Below are 18,852 nucleotides of genomic sequence, written 5' to 3'. Positions count from 1 at the left end.
AATTTAAAAGTCTGTTGTATTTACTGCATGCAAGTTTTAGTGGATTTTCTTTTTCATCTTTGCAGAAACCAGCGGGTCCCAGTAACGTACTACGAGATGCCTGCCTTGTTGCCAATGTGCTGGATCCCAAAATTAAACAAGAAATCATTAAAAAGTTTACTAAGCAGCATCTTTCAGAGTACCTCGTTCTGTTCCAGGAAAACCAAGATGTAAGCATGAAGTTGAATGAATACTTTAGCTTACAGTAATTATTAGCAGGCCCAGAAGGGTAGTCTTTGTTCTGCAGTTGGCATTTGCAACTGTTGCAATTTTTTACAGGAATGAAATTTGGGGTCTTACTGGATGAATTCAGATTTGCACTTCAGAGTATTTATACTTTGGGAAGGTTAGTTTTAAGATTTTTGCTCTTGCAGAATTTATTTGTAGATTTCAGTGACTAAACCATGACGGGGAAAGAAAATATTGATCATGGTTGCTGTTTCAGATCACTAGTCAGTGACTCGTGTTGGGAAGGACCTTCTGTGGGCAGTGTTCGGACCGGCCTCGGATGTGGTGCTCTCCATGATCTTAATGTTATGTTTTGATTTGGTATAAAGAATGCTAGTGGATTGAGGTACTGAGATTCTAGTGCTTCTAGGAGAGAAGAGGGAGAAAATTAAATTGTTATTCCAGAAATATGAGAATATATATCTTGTTATGGTAATATAGGGTTGTAAAAGAAAAGCAAATTGGAGGGTAGAGCTTACACGACCTTGTTAATTTAACAGGAAAGATCTTGTTATGAATTTAGGAACCACTTGACAACCCTGCATTCCTCACCCTGGACCCATATAAGTTGACCGATTCATAGCTGTGTTTGGTCAAAGGCCATGAAATAGACTAAACAGTAATCGGATCATCTATTTATTCTCACTTTAATGGCTGTGTCCCTTGTGTCCTTTATTGTAGTTAACCTTTTGTTCCCATTCTAGTAGTAAGTTTCAGTTAAAGCCAGGAGCAAGCAAATTAATTTGATGCTGTGTTCTATATACAGTGTGTATCTGTAAATTTGATGTAGCCTCTTTGCCGTTCTGTGTTGATGTTGCATGAGATTCACTGAGGTTTATGTCTTAAACTAGCGACCAGCAACCCACAAGTAAGCATGCTGTGTTTACTAAGGATGGATGATGGGAAGACTTAGTAAATCAAGCAAGTTTGCTTTGTGGCTGAGAGATTTGCAAATTGGAAGCTGACAAACAGCTGTTGAGGTTACGCATTTGGGTCACAAAGGGAAAACTGCATTATGTTCTGAGCCTTGTATGTTAACTTTGTCTAGGTGGCATGGCTGGATAAGATAGATCGACGCTATGCATGGATTAAACGCCAGCTGGTAGATTATGAGGAGAAATATGGCCGGATGTTCCCACAGGAATGGTGCATGAGTGAACGGATCACAGTGGAGTTTTGTCACGTCACCAGGTATAAAGCAGATATGTGATGTTTATTGTTTATCTTCTTGTGTTTCCAAAAGCAATGAAGGGCATGAATTCCCTAATAGCATTAGACTATCATCCCTTATTTAAAAAGCATCTTTTATCAGTTTTCTGCATTGTATGGCCTTTCTCTCTTCAGCTAGTAAGGTGAAATAGTCTGGTCACCTTTGTAGTCAGTGGTGAGGCTGCACCATAACTTAAATCAGAGGACCTGTATGGGTTCAGTCTTTTCTTCTTACACCAGATCCACATTATCATCAAAATGTCATCAATATGTTTTCCTTAGTTGTCTGGCTGAGGACTGATAAAACGTTGTCATTTAAGGTGATCAGATGGAATAGCATCTGAAACTAGGAGTCTGACTCAGGAGCTTTCGAAATAGGAAGTGCTCAATAGAACCAGAGAAACGTTGAATTTTGCCCAAGTTAATTCCTCTCTTTTTCTCAAATATGTTGAAGGGGTTGGAAGGTTATTAGGGTTAGGATACCAGATGTTGGTGGGAATGTGGATTTCTGGTTATATTCAGATCAGCCATGATCTCATTGAATGGTGGATCAAGCTGAATGGTCTACTCTTTTGAGAATGTGAGAATGGGAATGTTGCCTAAAGACGTTTTTTCCTCACTGTTTTAGGCATGAACTGGCTAAAATAATGCGCACAAGAGCCAAGGAAATTGAAGTGAAGTTGTTGCTGTTTGCAATTCAAAGAACGACAAATTTTGAGGGGCTGTTGGCCAAACGGTTCTCAGGCAGCACTCTGACGGATGGGATTGTGGTAAGAAATTATGGGGAAAGCAATTAGTGTCCAAGTTGAAGTTTCCTTTGCCCTGTTTAATTGTTTGGGAGTCACTGATCAACATCATCACCAAGTCTCCAGACACCCAGGAGTCCCAAGACACCGTTTTGCTCTCCGTCTCTGCTAGCATCTCATTAAGTGCACTCATTTACATTTTATTTCATATACCCATCGAAATCCATCACTGACCTTTTTAGTTTGCAATTCCTTACTTGATCTGTTCCTCCTTGGTCCAATGGTAACATTTCTTAGGTAGGAGTAGAATAGAGTTTGTTTCTCTATTCAATGAGTTTGTGGTTGATCTCATAATCCTGCCTGTTCCCCATAACCCTCGATACCATCACTGGTTTTTAATGCTGTCTATCTCAGCCTTGAAAAAACTTAATGACTGAGCCTCAACAGCCCTCTGCAGTAAAGAATTCTACAGATTCAGTCCTGTTTGAAAGAAGTTCCTCTTTACCTCCGACTTAACCCTCCCTCCGACTTCCCTCTGAATAACTTAATGCAGTTTATGAATTTTCAAGCTCAGCTAAGTATTAATTCAATAAATAATTTGTTTTGTCGAGATGCTATTTGCTATTGAAAGAGAAAGAAAGCCCCCTTTTCATAAAGGCTTGGGGGTAACTATCTACTAAGGAATACAAACATGGGTTGCAGTAGTACTCAAGTGTATACAGGCAACTGATCGTTAAAGATGACCTGAAACTTTCCCTAGTCGTTCTTTTGTCTTCAATTTAGAGCATAATCCAGTGTGAGGGTATGAACGTATGTACGGACATTAAGAGTAGGAATAGGGTACTGGCCCCATGAGCATGATAATATGAGCTGATTTGATTACTCTACATTCTTGTCTAACTCGAATAAAATCTCATTTATCAAAATATCATCTACCTCTGCCTTAATGTTATTTAAAGACTGTTGCCAATAGTACGAGAGTTCCATAGACACTTGATCACAGCATGAGAGAAATTTTTCTCTTGTCTGAAAGGGGTGACTCCTCATTTTTAAACAATCCTATTCTAGTTTTAGATTTTTCCATTTTCCACATTCATCCTGACAAAACCGACCAGGATCGTGTATGTTTTAATCGCATTGTCTCTAGCTCTTTTAAACTTCAGTCATAATCATGGAGTGGGTTAGGAGCAGGTTGTATGGGAAAGTATTTAATTGGTGGAGGGAGAGTTACCGTCCTATTGGACAGAAACTGTGGAGCATAAATTGGAAGCAGATATTCTCAAGGAAATGTACGACAAATGTGGAGGTTGTTTAGGGAGCACTTGCTGTGAGTGCTGGATAGGTTTGTCCCACTGAGGCAAGGAAGGGTCAAAGAACCTTGGATGACAAGAGATGTGGAACATCTAAGTCAACAGGAAGAAACTACTCACTGAAGGATGAGGAAAGAAAGATCAGACCGAGCTCAAGAGGGTTATAAAGTAGCCAGGAAGGAACTGAAGAATGGACTTAGGTGAAGTAGAAAGGGCGTGGAAAAGTCCTACCTTCACGAGTAGGATTAAGGCGTTCTACGCTTCCGTGAGGAACAAGAGGATGGCCAGAGTGAGGGTCGGGCTGATCAGGGATAGTGGAAGGAGCTAGTGCTTAGAGTTGGAGGAGGTAGGGGAGGTCCTTAATTAATTCTTTACCTCAGGATTCACTACTGAGAGGGACCTTGTCGTTTGTGAGGACAACATGAAACAGGCTGATACACTTGAACAGGTTGATGTATAGAAGGAGAATGTGCTGGAAGTCTTGAAAAATATGAGGATAGATAAGTCCCCTGGACCAGACAGGATATAATTCTGGTTACTATGGGAAGGGAGGGAAGGAATTGCTGCACTTTTGGCAATGATCTTTGCATCCTCACTGTCCACTGGAGTAGTACCAAATGATTGGAGGGTGGCAAATGTTCCCTTGTTTGTCTGTATTCCCTTTCTTGAACCAGAGAATTACAGACCAGCCAGCCTTATGTCAATAGTGGGTAAGTTATTGGAGAGGGTTCTGAGAAACAGGATTTATGATTATTTGTTAAAGCATAGCTTGATTAAAGATGGTCAATATGGCTTTGTGAGGGGCAGATCATGCCTGACAAGTCTTTTTGAATTCTTTGAGCATGTGACAAAACATTGAAGGTAGAGCAGTGGATGTAGTGTATATGAATTTTAGAAGGCATTTAGAGTCATAGAGATGTACAGCATGGAAACAGACCCCTTCGGTCCAACCTGTCCATGCCGACCAGATATCCCAACCCAATCTAGTCCCACTTGCTAGCCCCCCCCATGGTAGGCTCATTCAGAAAGTAGCTGAAAATGTGTTGCTGGAAAAGCGCAGCAGGTCAGGCAGCATCCAAAGAGCAGGAGAATCGATGTTTCGGGCATGAGCCCTTCTTCAGGAATTCAGAAAGTAAGGAAGTATGGGATACAGGAAATTTGGCTGTCTTCTGTGGGCCATCCAATTCTGTATCCAGACAATGTGGTAGTAGATGGAAAGTATTCAGCCTGGATCAATGGTGTTCCGCAGGGATCTGTTCCGGGACCTCTGCTGTTTGTGATTTTTATAAATGACTTGGATGAGGAAGTGGAAGGGTGGGTTAGTAAGTTTGCCAATGACACAAAGGTTGGAGGAGTTGTGGATAGGATGGAGGGCTGTTGTAGGTTGCAATGGGACATTGACAGGATGCAGAGTTGGGCTGAGAAGTGACAGATAGCTCCTCTGAACATCTAAGTACATTGTATTTACTGATTTCCCCTTATGGAACAGATCTTCTTTTCTCTTTCTGAAAATCCCAATAAATGGGTTAAATGTGAATTTCCATTTACAGTCATGTTGCCTTACCTGATTGCCTTGATTATTTTTCTAGTGCCTTGCTCTAAAGTTTTTAATAGCTTTCAATATCTTCCCTCTGACAGTTGTTGAGCTAACTGACTGTTTGTTTGTTTTGTCTCCCTCCTTTTGAATGAAGGAATTACATTCTCTATTTTCTGATCTAATGGTACCTTCCTCAAATATAGGGCTTTTGAAAAAATAAAGCCAATACATCACCAATCTCATTTTAAAATCCTCAAATGATATGCATCAAGATCTGGGAATTTGTTAGCCCACAACTCCAACAGTTTGCACAATACCAACTTCTTTAGTCATTTGTAATTTCCTTGTTCCTTCCTCCCTTCTATTTCTTGATTTACAGCTATTCCTGGGAAATTATTTGCATGCACAGTAATGAAGACCAACGTAAAATACCTGTTTGTTTCATCCGCGATCTCTTTATTTTCCAATATTAACTCCCCAGGGCGGCATGGTGGCTCAGGGGTAAGGGAATGGATCTGGGTGGGTTACTCTTCGGAGGTTTGGTGTGGACCTGTTGGGCTGAAGGGACTGTTTCCATACTGTAGGGATTCTAATCTAATCTAATTTCTACCTGTATCTAAATATCTGTAAATAATCTCGGTCTGGTTTTATATTTCTAACCCAATCTTCCTGATATATAGCATTATCAGTTTATTTGTTTTGTTTTTAATGCTTCATGCATTCACATACTGAGGCTTCAGTTTAACCCTTTTATTATTTTGTAACCTCTAGCCTTATCTATTGATTTGCTCTTAGGTTTGTAATCTTGTTGTCATGGTCTGTTTATTGTTTCCCAGTTTTTGTTGCCTTGTCTTTGCTGTTTGATTTGATTTTGCCAAATTGGACCCATGAACCACGCTACTTAGTTTAAAACCCACTCTACTTCCCTAGTTAGGCATTTCATTCGGAAACAGCCCCAACATGGTTCACATCTAGATTGACCCAACATTAGAGCTTCCACTTATCCTAGTATTGTTACTAATGCCCCAAGAAATGGTACCCACTTAACAGCTTTCGTATTTAAACTATTTAATTTCCATAATTTCATTTGCCCCATTCCAATTTCTGTGTTCCGCTATTAATCCAGAGATTATTACCCATGCAGTTCTGCTTGGTACCTAGCTCCTCATGTTGTCTATGCAGAAACTCTGTGCTTGCCATGCCTATGTCATTGGTACCTACATGGACCGCAATGACTGGATTGTACCTTCTTCCACTTCAGCCCTCAGCTGATGTCTCAAATCCTGGCAGTGGGCAGATAACACAGCTTCCTGGAGTCTTCGTCTTTGAAGAAAACAGTGTCAATTCTCCAGTGTCCCCACTACATTTGTTTTGCATCTCCACATGAATGATTTCCTGCACCACGATGGCTGTGGGCAGTCGATTCATCTGCACTGCCGTCCCTGATTTCATCCCAACAAGCTGAAAGAACTTTTGGGCAAATGTTGGACAATTACTAAGCTTCCAGCCTCTTGACCTACTTGAGCTCCAGAAATACACCCCTGTCCCTGATCAAATCAAAAGACCCATTGTACTAAAAATCACGATGCCTTCTTTCTTCTCTACCCCCCTCCCCTAAAATGGGTCATAATGTTGTTACTTAATGTAATTTAGTTAACCACTTAACTATTTTATTCAATTATTTATTTTTTCTTTTATAAACCTAGGCTATATTCTAAATCTAAGGTGCAGATGAAATCGTAACCACTTCACAGGTACTCGCCAAACAGCTTGCTCCCCTGTAGTAAGGAACCAAAGCCTGTAGGGTGAAAAAGTTAGGCAAAACAAAGCAACAGCACCCTTTGCCCAACTCCTTGTTCAAAGTAATACTCTGTGCAAAATCCACTAAGATGCCCGAGTTCTACCCCAGGTACAGAAAACAGTTTTTTGCAAAGATGTTGCAATCCCATTTAATCATCCAACTTCCACTCCTCTATTCAAAGGTGCATTAAGGTGGGGGGAGAGAGGATGTCGAGTTCTAAAACTTTTGTGTAGCTAGTATATTAACACATTTTGCTGTCTTACCATGTGTGTTTGAATTAGTGTTTCTAGTTATCAAGTAGAAAAAAAAGCTCCCTTACTTAAGAGATTTGTTTCTCACAGCAAATGAAGCTCCAGCTGGTATTGCAGTGGCTGTTCAGCATAACTACAGCATTGAGGGCAACTTTGTCTGCAGGAAAACACTTCTGGTCTCCAGGAAGTACCCTGCAACAAATGAATGTTCCAAACTGACTAATTTGAAGTTTTTTTTTTCATTTGTGTAAGCAGCTTCGATTTGTTGGCAGAGTTGCCAAGAAAAATGTGTATGGTCTTCTTCAAAATTTCAATGTTAGTGTCTGGTTTAAGTTTATTTATGCACAAGGAACTTACATTGCATTTTCGACAGACAGCATTAGTCAGATGCTAATGGTCCTTGACAGCCAGACCTCTGAACTCTTTCCGCATTCTTTGTGACTAATTACTTTCCTTGTGCCCACATGCCTGTCAGCAGTGACTGGCTTTTTTCATCCCCTCAGGCTGGTGTCTGGAAATTTGCTGAGCATTAGTTGGGGAAAAATGAGCCTAATTTGCTGATGGGTTGGGTTAAGATGGTACGCTCAACATGTTACCGTTCTCTTTGAATCACTGTCTGTAGATGTTGTGGGCCCTCCTAAGTAATGCATAAAGCAAAACCACAAGTAACAACCTAATGGCAGATTTACAGACTCCCGTTTTCCATCAATTTGAAATGCTTGATGATTTGCTTATGCTAATAAGTTAGAATGCTTTTATTGTGGAACATAACTATTATTTGCTGCTCCTTAAGTCCGTTATGATGACAGGTCATTGATTGAAAATGCTAACTCTCTTCCGACCTCAATAGTTGCTACCTGACCTGCTTAGTGTTTCCAGAATTTTTGGTTTTGTTCTTTATAGGAATTATTTTCCTTTTTACTTTGACTTGTAGTTAAATGATCTTTAGTTGCATATTTTTTCAGCTTTTTTACTAATGGTCATGTTGCAAATCTGGTCAAGAATTCTCCTTGTCCAGATCAATACTGCTGTCATTTGAATGTAATTTGAGTTTGTATAGTTCCAAAGTATGTCTCACCTTTTGTTAGTAGTTGGTGCTATACCTGATAATGAAAACTAGTACCAACCGTTTACATCACTGGATAGATTTAAAAGTTCCATCGCCATTAGACAAAAGCAGTTTGCAGTGTAATGTCGTTTACGTGGTGGGAGCATGAATTGTGTTCTGGCTAGGATGAGTTCCACACAGTACTGTAAGATGAAAATTGCTTTACTGACTTAAACATCATTCTTTCTACTATTAGACAAACTAACTGGTGTTTATTCTTGATGCTGGTATCATTTGATCTACCTTCCTCAGTGAAGGAGATTCCATTTTTTGAATGGCCACAGGGCTATTGTGGGGCAAATTGTAGTGGACAGAATAGAAATGAACCAGAAACGCAGAGAGAACATGTTTCTAAACCAGAAGTAAGAAAAGCTTTAGTTCTGAGGATGGGTCACTCAACCTGAAATGTTAACTCTGATTTCCCCCCTCAGATGCTGCCAGATCTGCAGAGCTTTTCCAGCAATTTCTGTTTTTGCCTCTGGAGTACTACAGTGGTTTTCAGATTCAACATTAATTTCTCGTGTCCAATTTCACATTGTTTTTAGACTGAGAAAGAACTGTGACAGTAAATGCAAGGAACGATATGTGGTTGCCCACTCTAAGTGCAGTACCCTTCTATTTTTGTTCTGGTAAAGATGGAATTCCATAGTGAAGCATGTGCCAATCCACTACTTGGGAGGATATGCCAGAATGCACCATTATTGGGTTTTGAGAAGGTCTCTTGAGTCAGAAAGTTGTTGGTTCAAGCTCATTATAGGTATTCAGGACAAACTCCAGGCTGACTCTTTCTTTTAGGTTCAGCTTTGACAGCGTGCCTCTATTTTCATGAGCTGCAAAACCACAGTCTCATGTAAGTGTTCCACTGCTTCGGAGGTGTACTATTCAAAGCTCAGACAACTCTCCTTTCCTGGCCAAAATTCCCCCCGCAATCCAAACTAAAGCTAACCTAAAACTAATTCACTTCTGCAAAGTTTGACACACAATCTAATTATTGGTTCTAGTATAATTTCTAGTACAATGTGTGTCAGGAACTTGCTGACAATTCTCAACATTTGTTAGGATATGCTGAGAGAAATTATGATAGAGTGCTGCTGAAATTTGCTTATAGCTTTTGTATAAAATAAAGGAAGATATACATTTATATATCATCTTTCACTATCTTAGTATATCCAGCCAGTTTTACAGCCAGTACCGGATTCCTAGCGATGTACAGCATGGAAACACACCCTTCGGTCCAGTGCGCCCATGCCGACCAGATATCCTAAGTAGTTTTAAAGTACCATCATTTGTTATAATGTGTGTACATTAAAGTTACTTATTAAACATTTGGCTTCCTTAAAGAGTCCACCTCTGTTGCTTTCCTTTTCCATAAGTGTAAACCAGCAGTATGGATTTTCCAGTCGACCCCGACCTCCTGCTTACCGAACCGCTAAAATGGGCGGCGTGACGGCTCAGTGGTTAGCACTGCTGCTCTCAGTACCAGGGTCCCAGGTTTGATTCCAGCTTCTGGCGACTGTGTGGAATTTGCACAATCTCGCCAGGTCTGCATGGGTTTCCTCCGGGTGCTCTGGTTTCCTCCCGGTGCTCCATTTTTCTTCCGTAGTCCAAAGATGCTGGTCAGGTAAATTGGCCATGCTACATTGCCCATATTGTTAGGTGCATTAGTCGGAGGGAAACTGGTCTGGGTGGGTTACTCTTCAGAGGGTCACTGTGGACTGGTTGGGCCAAAGGCCCTGTTTCCACACTGCAGGGAATCCAATCTAATCTGAATGAGCCGTGGCTCCTTCACCAAGATTACAACTCCATCCTCTGTTCTCCAAGCTCAAATGTGCTGCTGATAAGATTGGGCATTTTATGACTGAGAAGAAGACGACAGTCTCGTTTTGCCTTGTGGTCTGGCCACAAATGGATGAAATTAGCTGCTTTAAGTTTGAGATTGAAGATCGAAACTTGGTTCAGTCAAGGGTTTTGATGGAGGAAGGTTGCAGTAGGTTCTAGGGCTGTTGGTAGCATCTGAGACTAATTTGTGTTTTGTTTATTGACTAGGTGCTGGTTGAGATTAATAGAGCCACAGGGACTTCATGAATTTTTCACTAACTCCTAAAGCTAGATTTAGGCCCCTAAATATGATTTAACAGATGCTAATGTTAAATGTGCACATTGTATTCACGTATGTATGATGCCATTAGCAATGATTTATAAAAGTAACTTTGCTTTTAATTTTGAGCCTTTTAGAGCATAGGTACAGAAAACATTGCACTCGTATCCAGTGTCCTGCATGACATTGCGGAGGAATGAAGTTATATTCACTGTTTGTGAAATGGAAAACTGATTTGAAATGCTTTATTTCTTAAATTTAATGTCCTGTGCCATGAAATTGCTGCTACTTTGGCATCAATGCAAAATAAAAAAAAATGCAAAATATTAGCTTCTGGGCCCATGGAAGCTCAGTATTCAAGAGTCAATTATTAAGTTTGTAAAAATGAGGGAATAGATTTGTGCATCAATTGTGGCTTTTACATAAGTTGTGGAAAGTCCACAATTTCCTATAATGATGGACTGCAAATAAATCAATATTTTATTTTAGTTTTCTTTATAAAAACATATTAGTTTGCCATCTGGTTTAACAGAAGCAAATTAGAATGCTGACTTCATTGTATGGCTGGTCACGTCACTAATTCTAACATTGCTGTTCTTTATGGGTCTACAGTGCTGTATGGGTGGAATTACTGGGCCACCTGGAATGTTTGCAGCAGGTTTAATACAGTAATCTCAATGTATTTTGATGTAGAGATATTGTATTATAATTAAAACCAGAAATTAAGTTTGAGTTGAAATACATGTCAAAATGCTATGAAAACTGTACATTGTTTCATTGGTTTTCTTGTGCTGGCCGGACTGTTATAGCAATCCCCAGTTATACATAAAAATGTGACTTGCAAAATTAGTTTTATTTTAATATTCACTAAATGGAGATCTTTTGATAAGCATTGTGTGGCCCAGTAATATTTGTTATCATTTCCAGACAAGCAGTTAACTTGCTTTTAAGTATAAGATTATAGTATTGGACAAAGTAATCTGAACTTTCATCCTGGAATGTAAATGCTATGTATTTTACCACATTTTAGTGTGTCACAAATTAAGCAAGGAGTTAGTAGAAGTTCCAGTGGTATTGGATTACATCTGTAATTTTCAACACATCTAAGTTGAGTTTTGAACATAATGTACATTGCCAGGGAGTCATACCTCTGTATGTGATGATCTGTGAAAATAATATGCTTTAAATATGCAATTTATTTGCAATATTAAAAAACTTCAGAGATATAACTAATTAACTGTCAAAGCAACTTCTGAGAATGTCCTATGAAAATGGGACATTTCGTTAAATTAGCTTCCAAGTTATTAGAATTAAGTACTGCAGGGAGATTGGAAAGGGTCATAAAAGTATATGAACCATTGCTGCTAGTTTGTGTCTGACCCAAATGTTCCTCGGATTGCCAGCTGCATGCAGCATAACTTTATGATGACCTTTTTTTTGGGGCCAATACATAAACTTCAGGATATTCTGCATAATTGCAGTTAAGAAGTTAACAAACCACTCAAATGTAACATTAGTATAAATGTCTTACTCTGTACAACTTTAAACTCTGTATGGATGTTAAGATGCTCTCTGAAGCTTCTTTCATTACTACAATTCTCTTCTCACAATTTTCTTCAAAGATATATCCAGGACTAATTATGCAATGTGTGTGTGCATGAATTTGCTCGTGTGCTACTGCATTGGCACATGCAGCAAGTGAATTATTGCTTTGTCATGCTAATCAGTGTTTAGTGTGATACACATGTATCATGTTCAAAGCCTTGATTTAAGAGTTAATGCAATCTCCTTAAATTTATTGCATTGAATAATGAATATTGTTATCTATGCATTACTTATCTTAAAATTGAAAAGCTTACAGGCAAAAGATCAAAATTCATAGTGTCGAGTGTCACTGAATCTGGAAAATGTCGGGGAACATGAGGTAAAGATTAGGAAACATTGCTTTTGAGTTTTAAAACATTTGATTGCCAGGACAATTGAGAGGAATCCGAGAAAAGACTCAGGGCGACCTGGTAGAGGTCATTCAGTATATCTAAGGTCTTGATGGGGTAGATTTAGTTAAGATATTTGCAGGCAGAATCAGAATTAAAGCTCATAAACATAAGGTAGTCATAAATAAATCCCATAGGGAATTCAAAACAAACCCTTTTACCCAGAAGCGGTTAGAATGTGGATCTTGTAATCACAAGGAATTGTTAATACGACTAGTATAAATGTATTCAAGGGAAGCTTAGAAAAGCACACGAGGGAGAAAGGCAAAGAAGGAAGTGTTGATGCGGTTAGATGAAGAAGGGTGTAAGGAGGCTCTTGTGGAGCATAAAGATTGACACGGAACAATTTCTATGCAGTAAGTGCTGTATAATGAGTTTCTCAGCTTTCAATTCTGAAGAATTTAGAATATTAAGATTGTGGTACATCCTAATTTGAATGCTGAGACTTTGTTAAATTGTTTATATGAAATATGAATGTCAATGAAACATAATCCTTTTTGTTTCAAAGGTGTTTTGAACTAGAGTGTGACTGGGGCCTTCTTATCATAGAATGCAGCTTAATTAGTACCACCTTCTCTCCTTGGAGTCCAGTGTATCTGATTAGCATTGCTTACTATATTGAATGTGCTTAACTTTGCCCACTTGCTTTAGTTTTAGTAGATAAATAACTGCAGTCTTGACTGTGAAGGTTAAGGTTGCCAACAGGTATATTTCAATTTTTGACACAACACTTCTTTTGTCTAATTTTAATTAGAAATAATGAGGGCAATAATCAGCCTCACAATTGTTTTCATTTAGACATCTTGCATGTTGGAATTCTTAATACTGTGAAATATTTATTTTTCCACTGCCTCATTGATATATGATGAGTTTTAGAATAGGAGTCAGGTTTTGACGATGCTGAGTGGTTTTGGAAGCTATGTCAGATTTGATATATTCCTCAAAGATGTTCAATTTCAACAGTGTCACAAAATGTAAGAGCAAAAGTAGCCGTTTGGCCCATCGATTTTGCTCTGCCATTGAATGAGGTCATGGCTGATCTACAGCACTCTGTGCTGAAGAATTCCACAAATTTGTGACCCTCAGAGAAATTTCTCCTCTGTTCTGTTTTGAAAAGTGACCTTTTACTCTGAGATTATGCCTTCTGCTCCAGGAGTTCCCCTCAAGGGGAAACAGCCTATCAGCATTTATTTTTGCAAGCCCCATAAGCAACTTTTATGTTTCAATAAAATTGCCTTTTCTAATTCCAAGGAGTGTAGGCCCATCCAACTCAACCTGTCCTCATGAAAATCCCTCCCTACTTGGAATTAACTTCATGAATCTTTTCTGGATTGTACCCAGTACCAGTATATTTTCCTTTCATTAAGGAGACCAAAACGGTTCAGTGTTCCAGGTGCAATGCAGTACAGTTTTAGCAAGACTTCACTATTTTTATACTCTCTTCACTTTGATATGAAAAAAATCCATTTATCTTTCCTGTTATCTGTATGGTAGCCTTTTGTGATTTGAGAAAGTGAGGACGGCAGATGCTGGAGATCAGAGCCAAACAGTGTGGGGCTGGAACATTTCCGGGACATGCACACATCAAATAACCCCACCGCCCTGTGGCCGAACACTTCAACTTCCCCTCTCACCCCACCAAGGACATGCAAGTCCTGGGCTGCCTCCACTGCCAAATCCTAGCCAAATCCTTCCTAGGAGGAAGAGCACCTCACCTTCTGCCTTGAGGCCCTCCAACCACATGGAATCAATGTCACTTTCACCAGTTTCCTCATCTCCCCTTCTACCTTATCCCAGATCCAACATGGTACCGCCCTCTTGAACTGTTGTACCTGTCCATCTTCCATCCCCACCTATCTGCTCTACCCTTCATTCCGACCTATCACCATCACCTTTGGGGGGGGGAAGCATTCAGAGCTCCTACCCCCACCTCCCCCAACCAGCCCCGCCAGACATTTCCAGTAAGGTCATCTTAGCTGGAAAAATCTGAAGTGATCTCTCAGGTCATTAATCATTGCAGTAGAGGCTGGCATTCTTCTCAGTATCTGGATGTTATTGCTGATCAAATAATAGCAGTTTGCAATTTTTTGTGCTATTTAGGATTTCAGGTAAAATTTCAGCTTCTTCTCCTCTGTTATCAGACTTCCAAAAGGACCTCTCATAAAGTTGATCTTTCTTTGCACCTTTTCTGTCACTGTAACATTACAATCTGCATTCTATTCTGTTACCTTGATGTACTTATGTAAAGTATGATTTGCCTGGATAGCATGCAAAACAATACTTTTCGCTATCTTGATACATGTGACAATAATAAAACAAATCAAATCAAAATCTATTCTTGAGAGTAAGCTCAGTTCTAACAACCTGCTCTTTACAAGTGAACAGCATTGTTCAAATATAATTGTGAGTTTACTTTAGACATAAGTAATAGTGTTCTTGTGATGCAGTGGTAGTGTCCCTGTTTCTCTCTTGCTGCAGAGTAACAACATCTCTGAACAGCTCAATTTCTAGACATGTTCTAGAGTTTTTCTTGCTGCTCTTGAAGAGGACATTTGTTCATTCATATGGACAGATGTTGACATTAAGCATTATGTTTTATCGAGGAACAACAGACTGTCCAAAATTAAAAGGAACTATAGTTCAAGTGAGGAGAAAGAATTTGTATTTGCTTTGCACCTTTCACAGCCTGTCATTGTTCTAAGGCACTTTACAGCCAATGGACTGGAGCAGAGCATGTTTGAATGTGTAAAGGAAATTAAGGATTAGAGGGATCTGAGGGTTGGTGCAAATCTCTTGCAGTAAAAAAATGAACAACAGAAGTTGAACTTTGAGAGTGATAGTTTATATACCATGTTTGTAAGTTGTAATTAAACCTTGACTTTTTAATAGTCGCCATGTACGCATATGTAGTAATGTCTATGGTTAAAAAAAACTTTTCTCCCCACCTTTCAAAGTATTTTGAGCATTGGTAAAATTTTGTGTAATAACTAGCTTTCTGGCCTCCTTTCCCTTGGACAGAAAAAGCCTGAAGCAGCACCACCATCTACAAATCCATTCCTGGAAGATGAAACTGGAGCTGAGTGTGACTCTGAGAAAGAAGGAGACCTGGAGAAGGTAAGAGGAGAGGCAGAATAATAACCTTGTTGCATTGTTTAATTTGGGTTATCTGCTGCTGTTGATTTTTGCTCAAACTTGTGATCTATTGGATGGATTGTATCCCAGGATACTAAAAGAGATGGTGGGACAAATGGCAGGTGGATTGGCGGTTATTTTCCAAACTTCGCTGGACTCTGGGGTAGTCCCAGCAGATTGGAAAATAGCAAATGTAACGCCACTGTTTAAAAAGGGAAGTAGACAAAAGATGGGGAATTATAGACCAGTGAGCTTAGCCTCTGTAGTGGGGAAGATGCTTGAGTACATTATCAAGGAAGAAATAGCAGGGCGTCTTGAAAGAAATTGTCCCATTGTACAGACCAGCATGGGATCATGAAGGGCAGGTCATGCTTCACAAATCTTTTGGAATTCTATGAGGACATTACGAGCACGGTGGACAATGGGGAGCCAGTGGATGTGGTGTACCTCGATTTCCAAAAGCCCTTTGACAAGGTGCCGCACGTGAGGCTGTGCATTAGATAAGGTTGCACGGTGTTAGGGGTGGAGTATTAACATTGACAGAAGATTGGTTGACTGACAGGAAGCAAAGAGTGAGGATAATGAGTGCTATTCTGGCTGGCAATCAATGACTAGTGATGTGCCTCAGGGATCAGTGTTGGACCACAATTATTTACCATTTATATAGATAATTTGGAGTTGGGGGCCACGTGTATGGTGTCAAAACTTACCGATGACACTAAGATGAGCGGCAGAGCAAAGTGTGCAGAGGACTGTGAAACCTTGCAGAGGAATATGGATATGTTGAGTGAGTGGACAAAGGTCTGGCAGATGGAATACGGTGTTAGTAAATATGAAGTCATACATTTTGGTTGGAATAATAGCAAAATGGATTATTACTTGAATGGTAAAAAGCTGCAGCATGCTGATTGGCAGAGGGGCCTGGGTATCCTTGCGCATGAATTGCAGAAGGTTGGTATGCAGGTACAACAAGTAATTAGGAAGATAAATGGTGAAAACGCGAGTAAGTGGAGCTGAGTCCCCAAAAAGATTAGCCATGATCTGATTGAATGGTGGAGCAGGCTCGAAGGGCCGGATGGCCTACTCCTGCTCAGAGTTCTCATGTTCTTACTACAGATAGATCAATAACGTGCAAAATTCTCCAAGAAACTTGCTCCGTAGAGTCTCAGAAGGAAATTGCTCACTTTTTGGTTTAAGGTTTCTGCTTTCAGATTTGTTTTTGATTGAAGGGGTGGCTGGTCCCCAAAGCTCAGGTTGACATATGTAGCAGTTCCTCCTCTGTAAACCAATACAGTGTTATTGATTGCATCAAACCACATTTAATTGATACAAGGCCATATTTAAAATGTATTGATGCTGAGATGAAAGCAGTTACAAAAGCATGGGTGTTATTTGAACACTTACAAAAAGATTAACTTTAATTTTCCCATAAAATTAAACTGTTTGATCTTGTCGTGTGGTTGGTGTCTTGTGAACAACAGGAAGTGTATAAATGGTGTACAGTCTAATACATTTCGATTTATTGCAGTTATAAATTTGAAGTCACTTCTCAAATGGCAGGGATCCTAAGTTGCTTTTCTGGATAAAGTTGGAATAATTCAGAATGAACTTTCCTTGTTCTTTTGCCTTTGAAAAGGGTTCTCTTTCTTCCCTGCTGGCCAGCACCTTAATTCAGTGAGTATCTGATAGTTGCAGACTTTGAGATCTTGGCTCGGACTGTTTATGCTGAGTGAGCTGATTTGCTGCGACAACAGTAGAGCTGTTGTAATTGGAATGGGCTACTGAGTGGAAAATTCAGAATTGAGCAACCTTTGTGTTTGAGTGTGTGTTGAATAGGGACAGGATCCAACTCATTCTGAGCAATTCTGGTGATTGAATGGTCTGTACCACTCACCATCTATGCTTTCACATGAACAATAGCATTTGATGAGGTCCTCTGTGGCACTGTACCTGACTTTACATTCAAGAAAGTGCAAGGGACCAGTAGTTAAGGGAAAACGAAAGCCACATTATTGATGTCACTTTCTTGTGCTTGCAATTGAAAAGGTTTCACATATTCAACTGACATGATGATACGTGTGGTGAATCCGCAAAAAAGTTCTGATCCTTAAGATTTTTAATAGTTGTGCCTTATATGTGATAATTTATATAAATAAAACTTATGATAATTGTCTGGGAACTATTTATGATTTTTTTTAAGAGGAGGGTATAGTGATAGTGTTAGCCTTTTAAGTGAATGTTAGGAAAATGATATGCATTATAGATGAAAAAAAGACCAAATTAAAGATTGTGGAATAAGGAAAAGTGATAAATTGAATTTAACACCCTTTAGAAAGGAGACATTAAAAGGCCAGCCTCTTAAAGTGGTTCGAAGTGGGAGGTGGTATGACTGGGCCTGTTCTTGTACTGCAACTGTTCACCTTGTACAGAGTGATTTGGATGTCAGGCTATGGGCAGGGAGTGGTGATCAAATCTTTTAGACTAATTAACATTTGCAAACAATCTTGAGGACCAAATGCAATGAATGAACATTGTTAAGATGGAATAGAAAAAAGCTACAAATTAAGCTCAAGAAAGACAGTATAATGGTCACGTTTAGCTCTTTTTAATGGGAAAAGCCAGATGATGTGGTAAAGAACTTTATGTTCAGACTCGAAGCCATCAAAAGAACGAATGTAACTATTTAAGTAAAAGCAAACAGAATTATCTGATGAGAGATAGCCAGGATAGAAGGCACAAACTTTATTTGAACCTTCTACTGATCAATTAGTGACTATCTTGTCCATGATGGAATGAAGGTTTAAGGATGTGGTCTCCCCAGCTCATTCTCTCCTAGAGGGTGGTACAGTGGCTCATTGGTTAGCACAGCTACCTGACAGCACCAAGAATGAGATTCAAATCCAGCCTGTGTGAAGTTTGCATGCTCACCCTATGTCTGTGTGGGTTTCTGCCGGTGTTTCTCTCTCTCTCTCTCTCTTTTTCACATCTCCCCCCCCCGAAAAGATACGTATTAGTCCAAAGATGTCCGGGCAAAGTGGGTTAGCCATGGGAAGTGCAGGATTATGGCACAAAGAGCTGGGCCTGGGTGGGATGCTCTTTGGAGGGTCAGTGCAGACCTGATGGGCTGAATGGCCTTTTTTTGCACAAGGGTTTCTTTGATTCTGTCATTCTAAGTTGATGTGCCTGGTAATGGTAAATATGAACTGACTTTGGATCTTTTGAGGCAGACTTGTTAATTTGATTTGAGTGTCTACCTGGTCCATAGCAAAAGATTGACTAACTAGTTTGACTCATTAATGATGACTCATCCATAATGGGAATTTTATGATCAAGTTAGCAGTGGAGGGAGCACTGATTTAATGTCAGCTTCATTTACCCCATCTATTTGACTTGCAGGTC

At 39.6% G+C, this 18,852-nt stretch overlaps 1 protein-coding gene across 1 annotated transcript in view; it reads left to right on the top strand.

Moving 5' to 3' along the window:
* vps53 (VPS53 subunit of GARP complex) overlaps positions 1-18,852 on the top strand; it is a 234,501-nt gene that overhangs the window by 80,803 nt on the left and 134,846 nt on the right. Inside the window, exons 9-12 of the mRNA XM_060848004.1 lie at positions 66-209; positions 1,316-1,458; positions 2,105-2,246; positions 15,340-15,435. Coding sequence (XP_060703987.1) covers positions 66-209; positions 1,316-1,458; positions 2,105-2,246; positions 15,340-15,435 — 525 coding nt within the window. The remainder of the gene's footprint in view (positions 1-65; positions 210-1,315; positions 1,459-2,104; positions 2,247-15,339; positions 15,436-18,852) is intronic.

This window comes from Hemiscyllium ocellatum, chromosome 31, assembly GCF_020745735.1.
Source record: "Hemiscyllium ocellatum isolate sHemOce1 chromosome 31, sHemOce1.pat.X.cur, whole genome shotgun sequence".
NCBI lineage: Eukaryota > Metazoa > Chordata > Chondrichthyes > Orectolobiformes > Hemiscylliidae > Hemiscyllium > Hemiscyllium ocellatum.
Note: the sequence above shows the minus strand (reverse complement) of the source record. Positions and strands in the feature narration are given on the sequence as shown.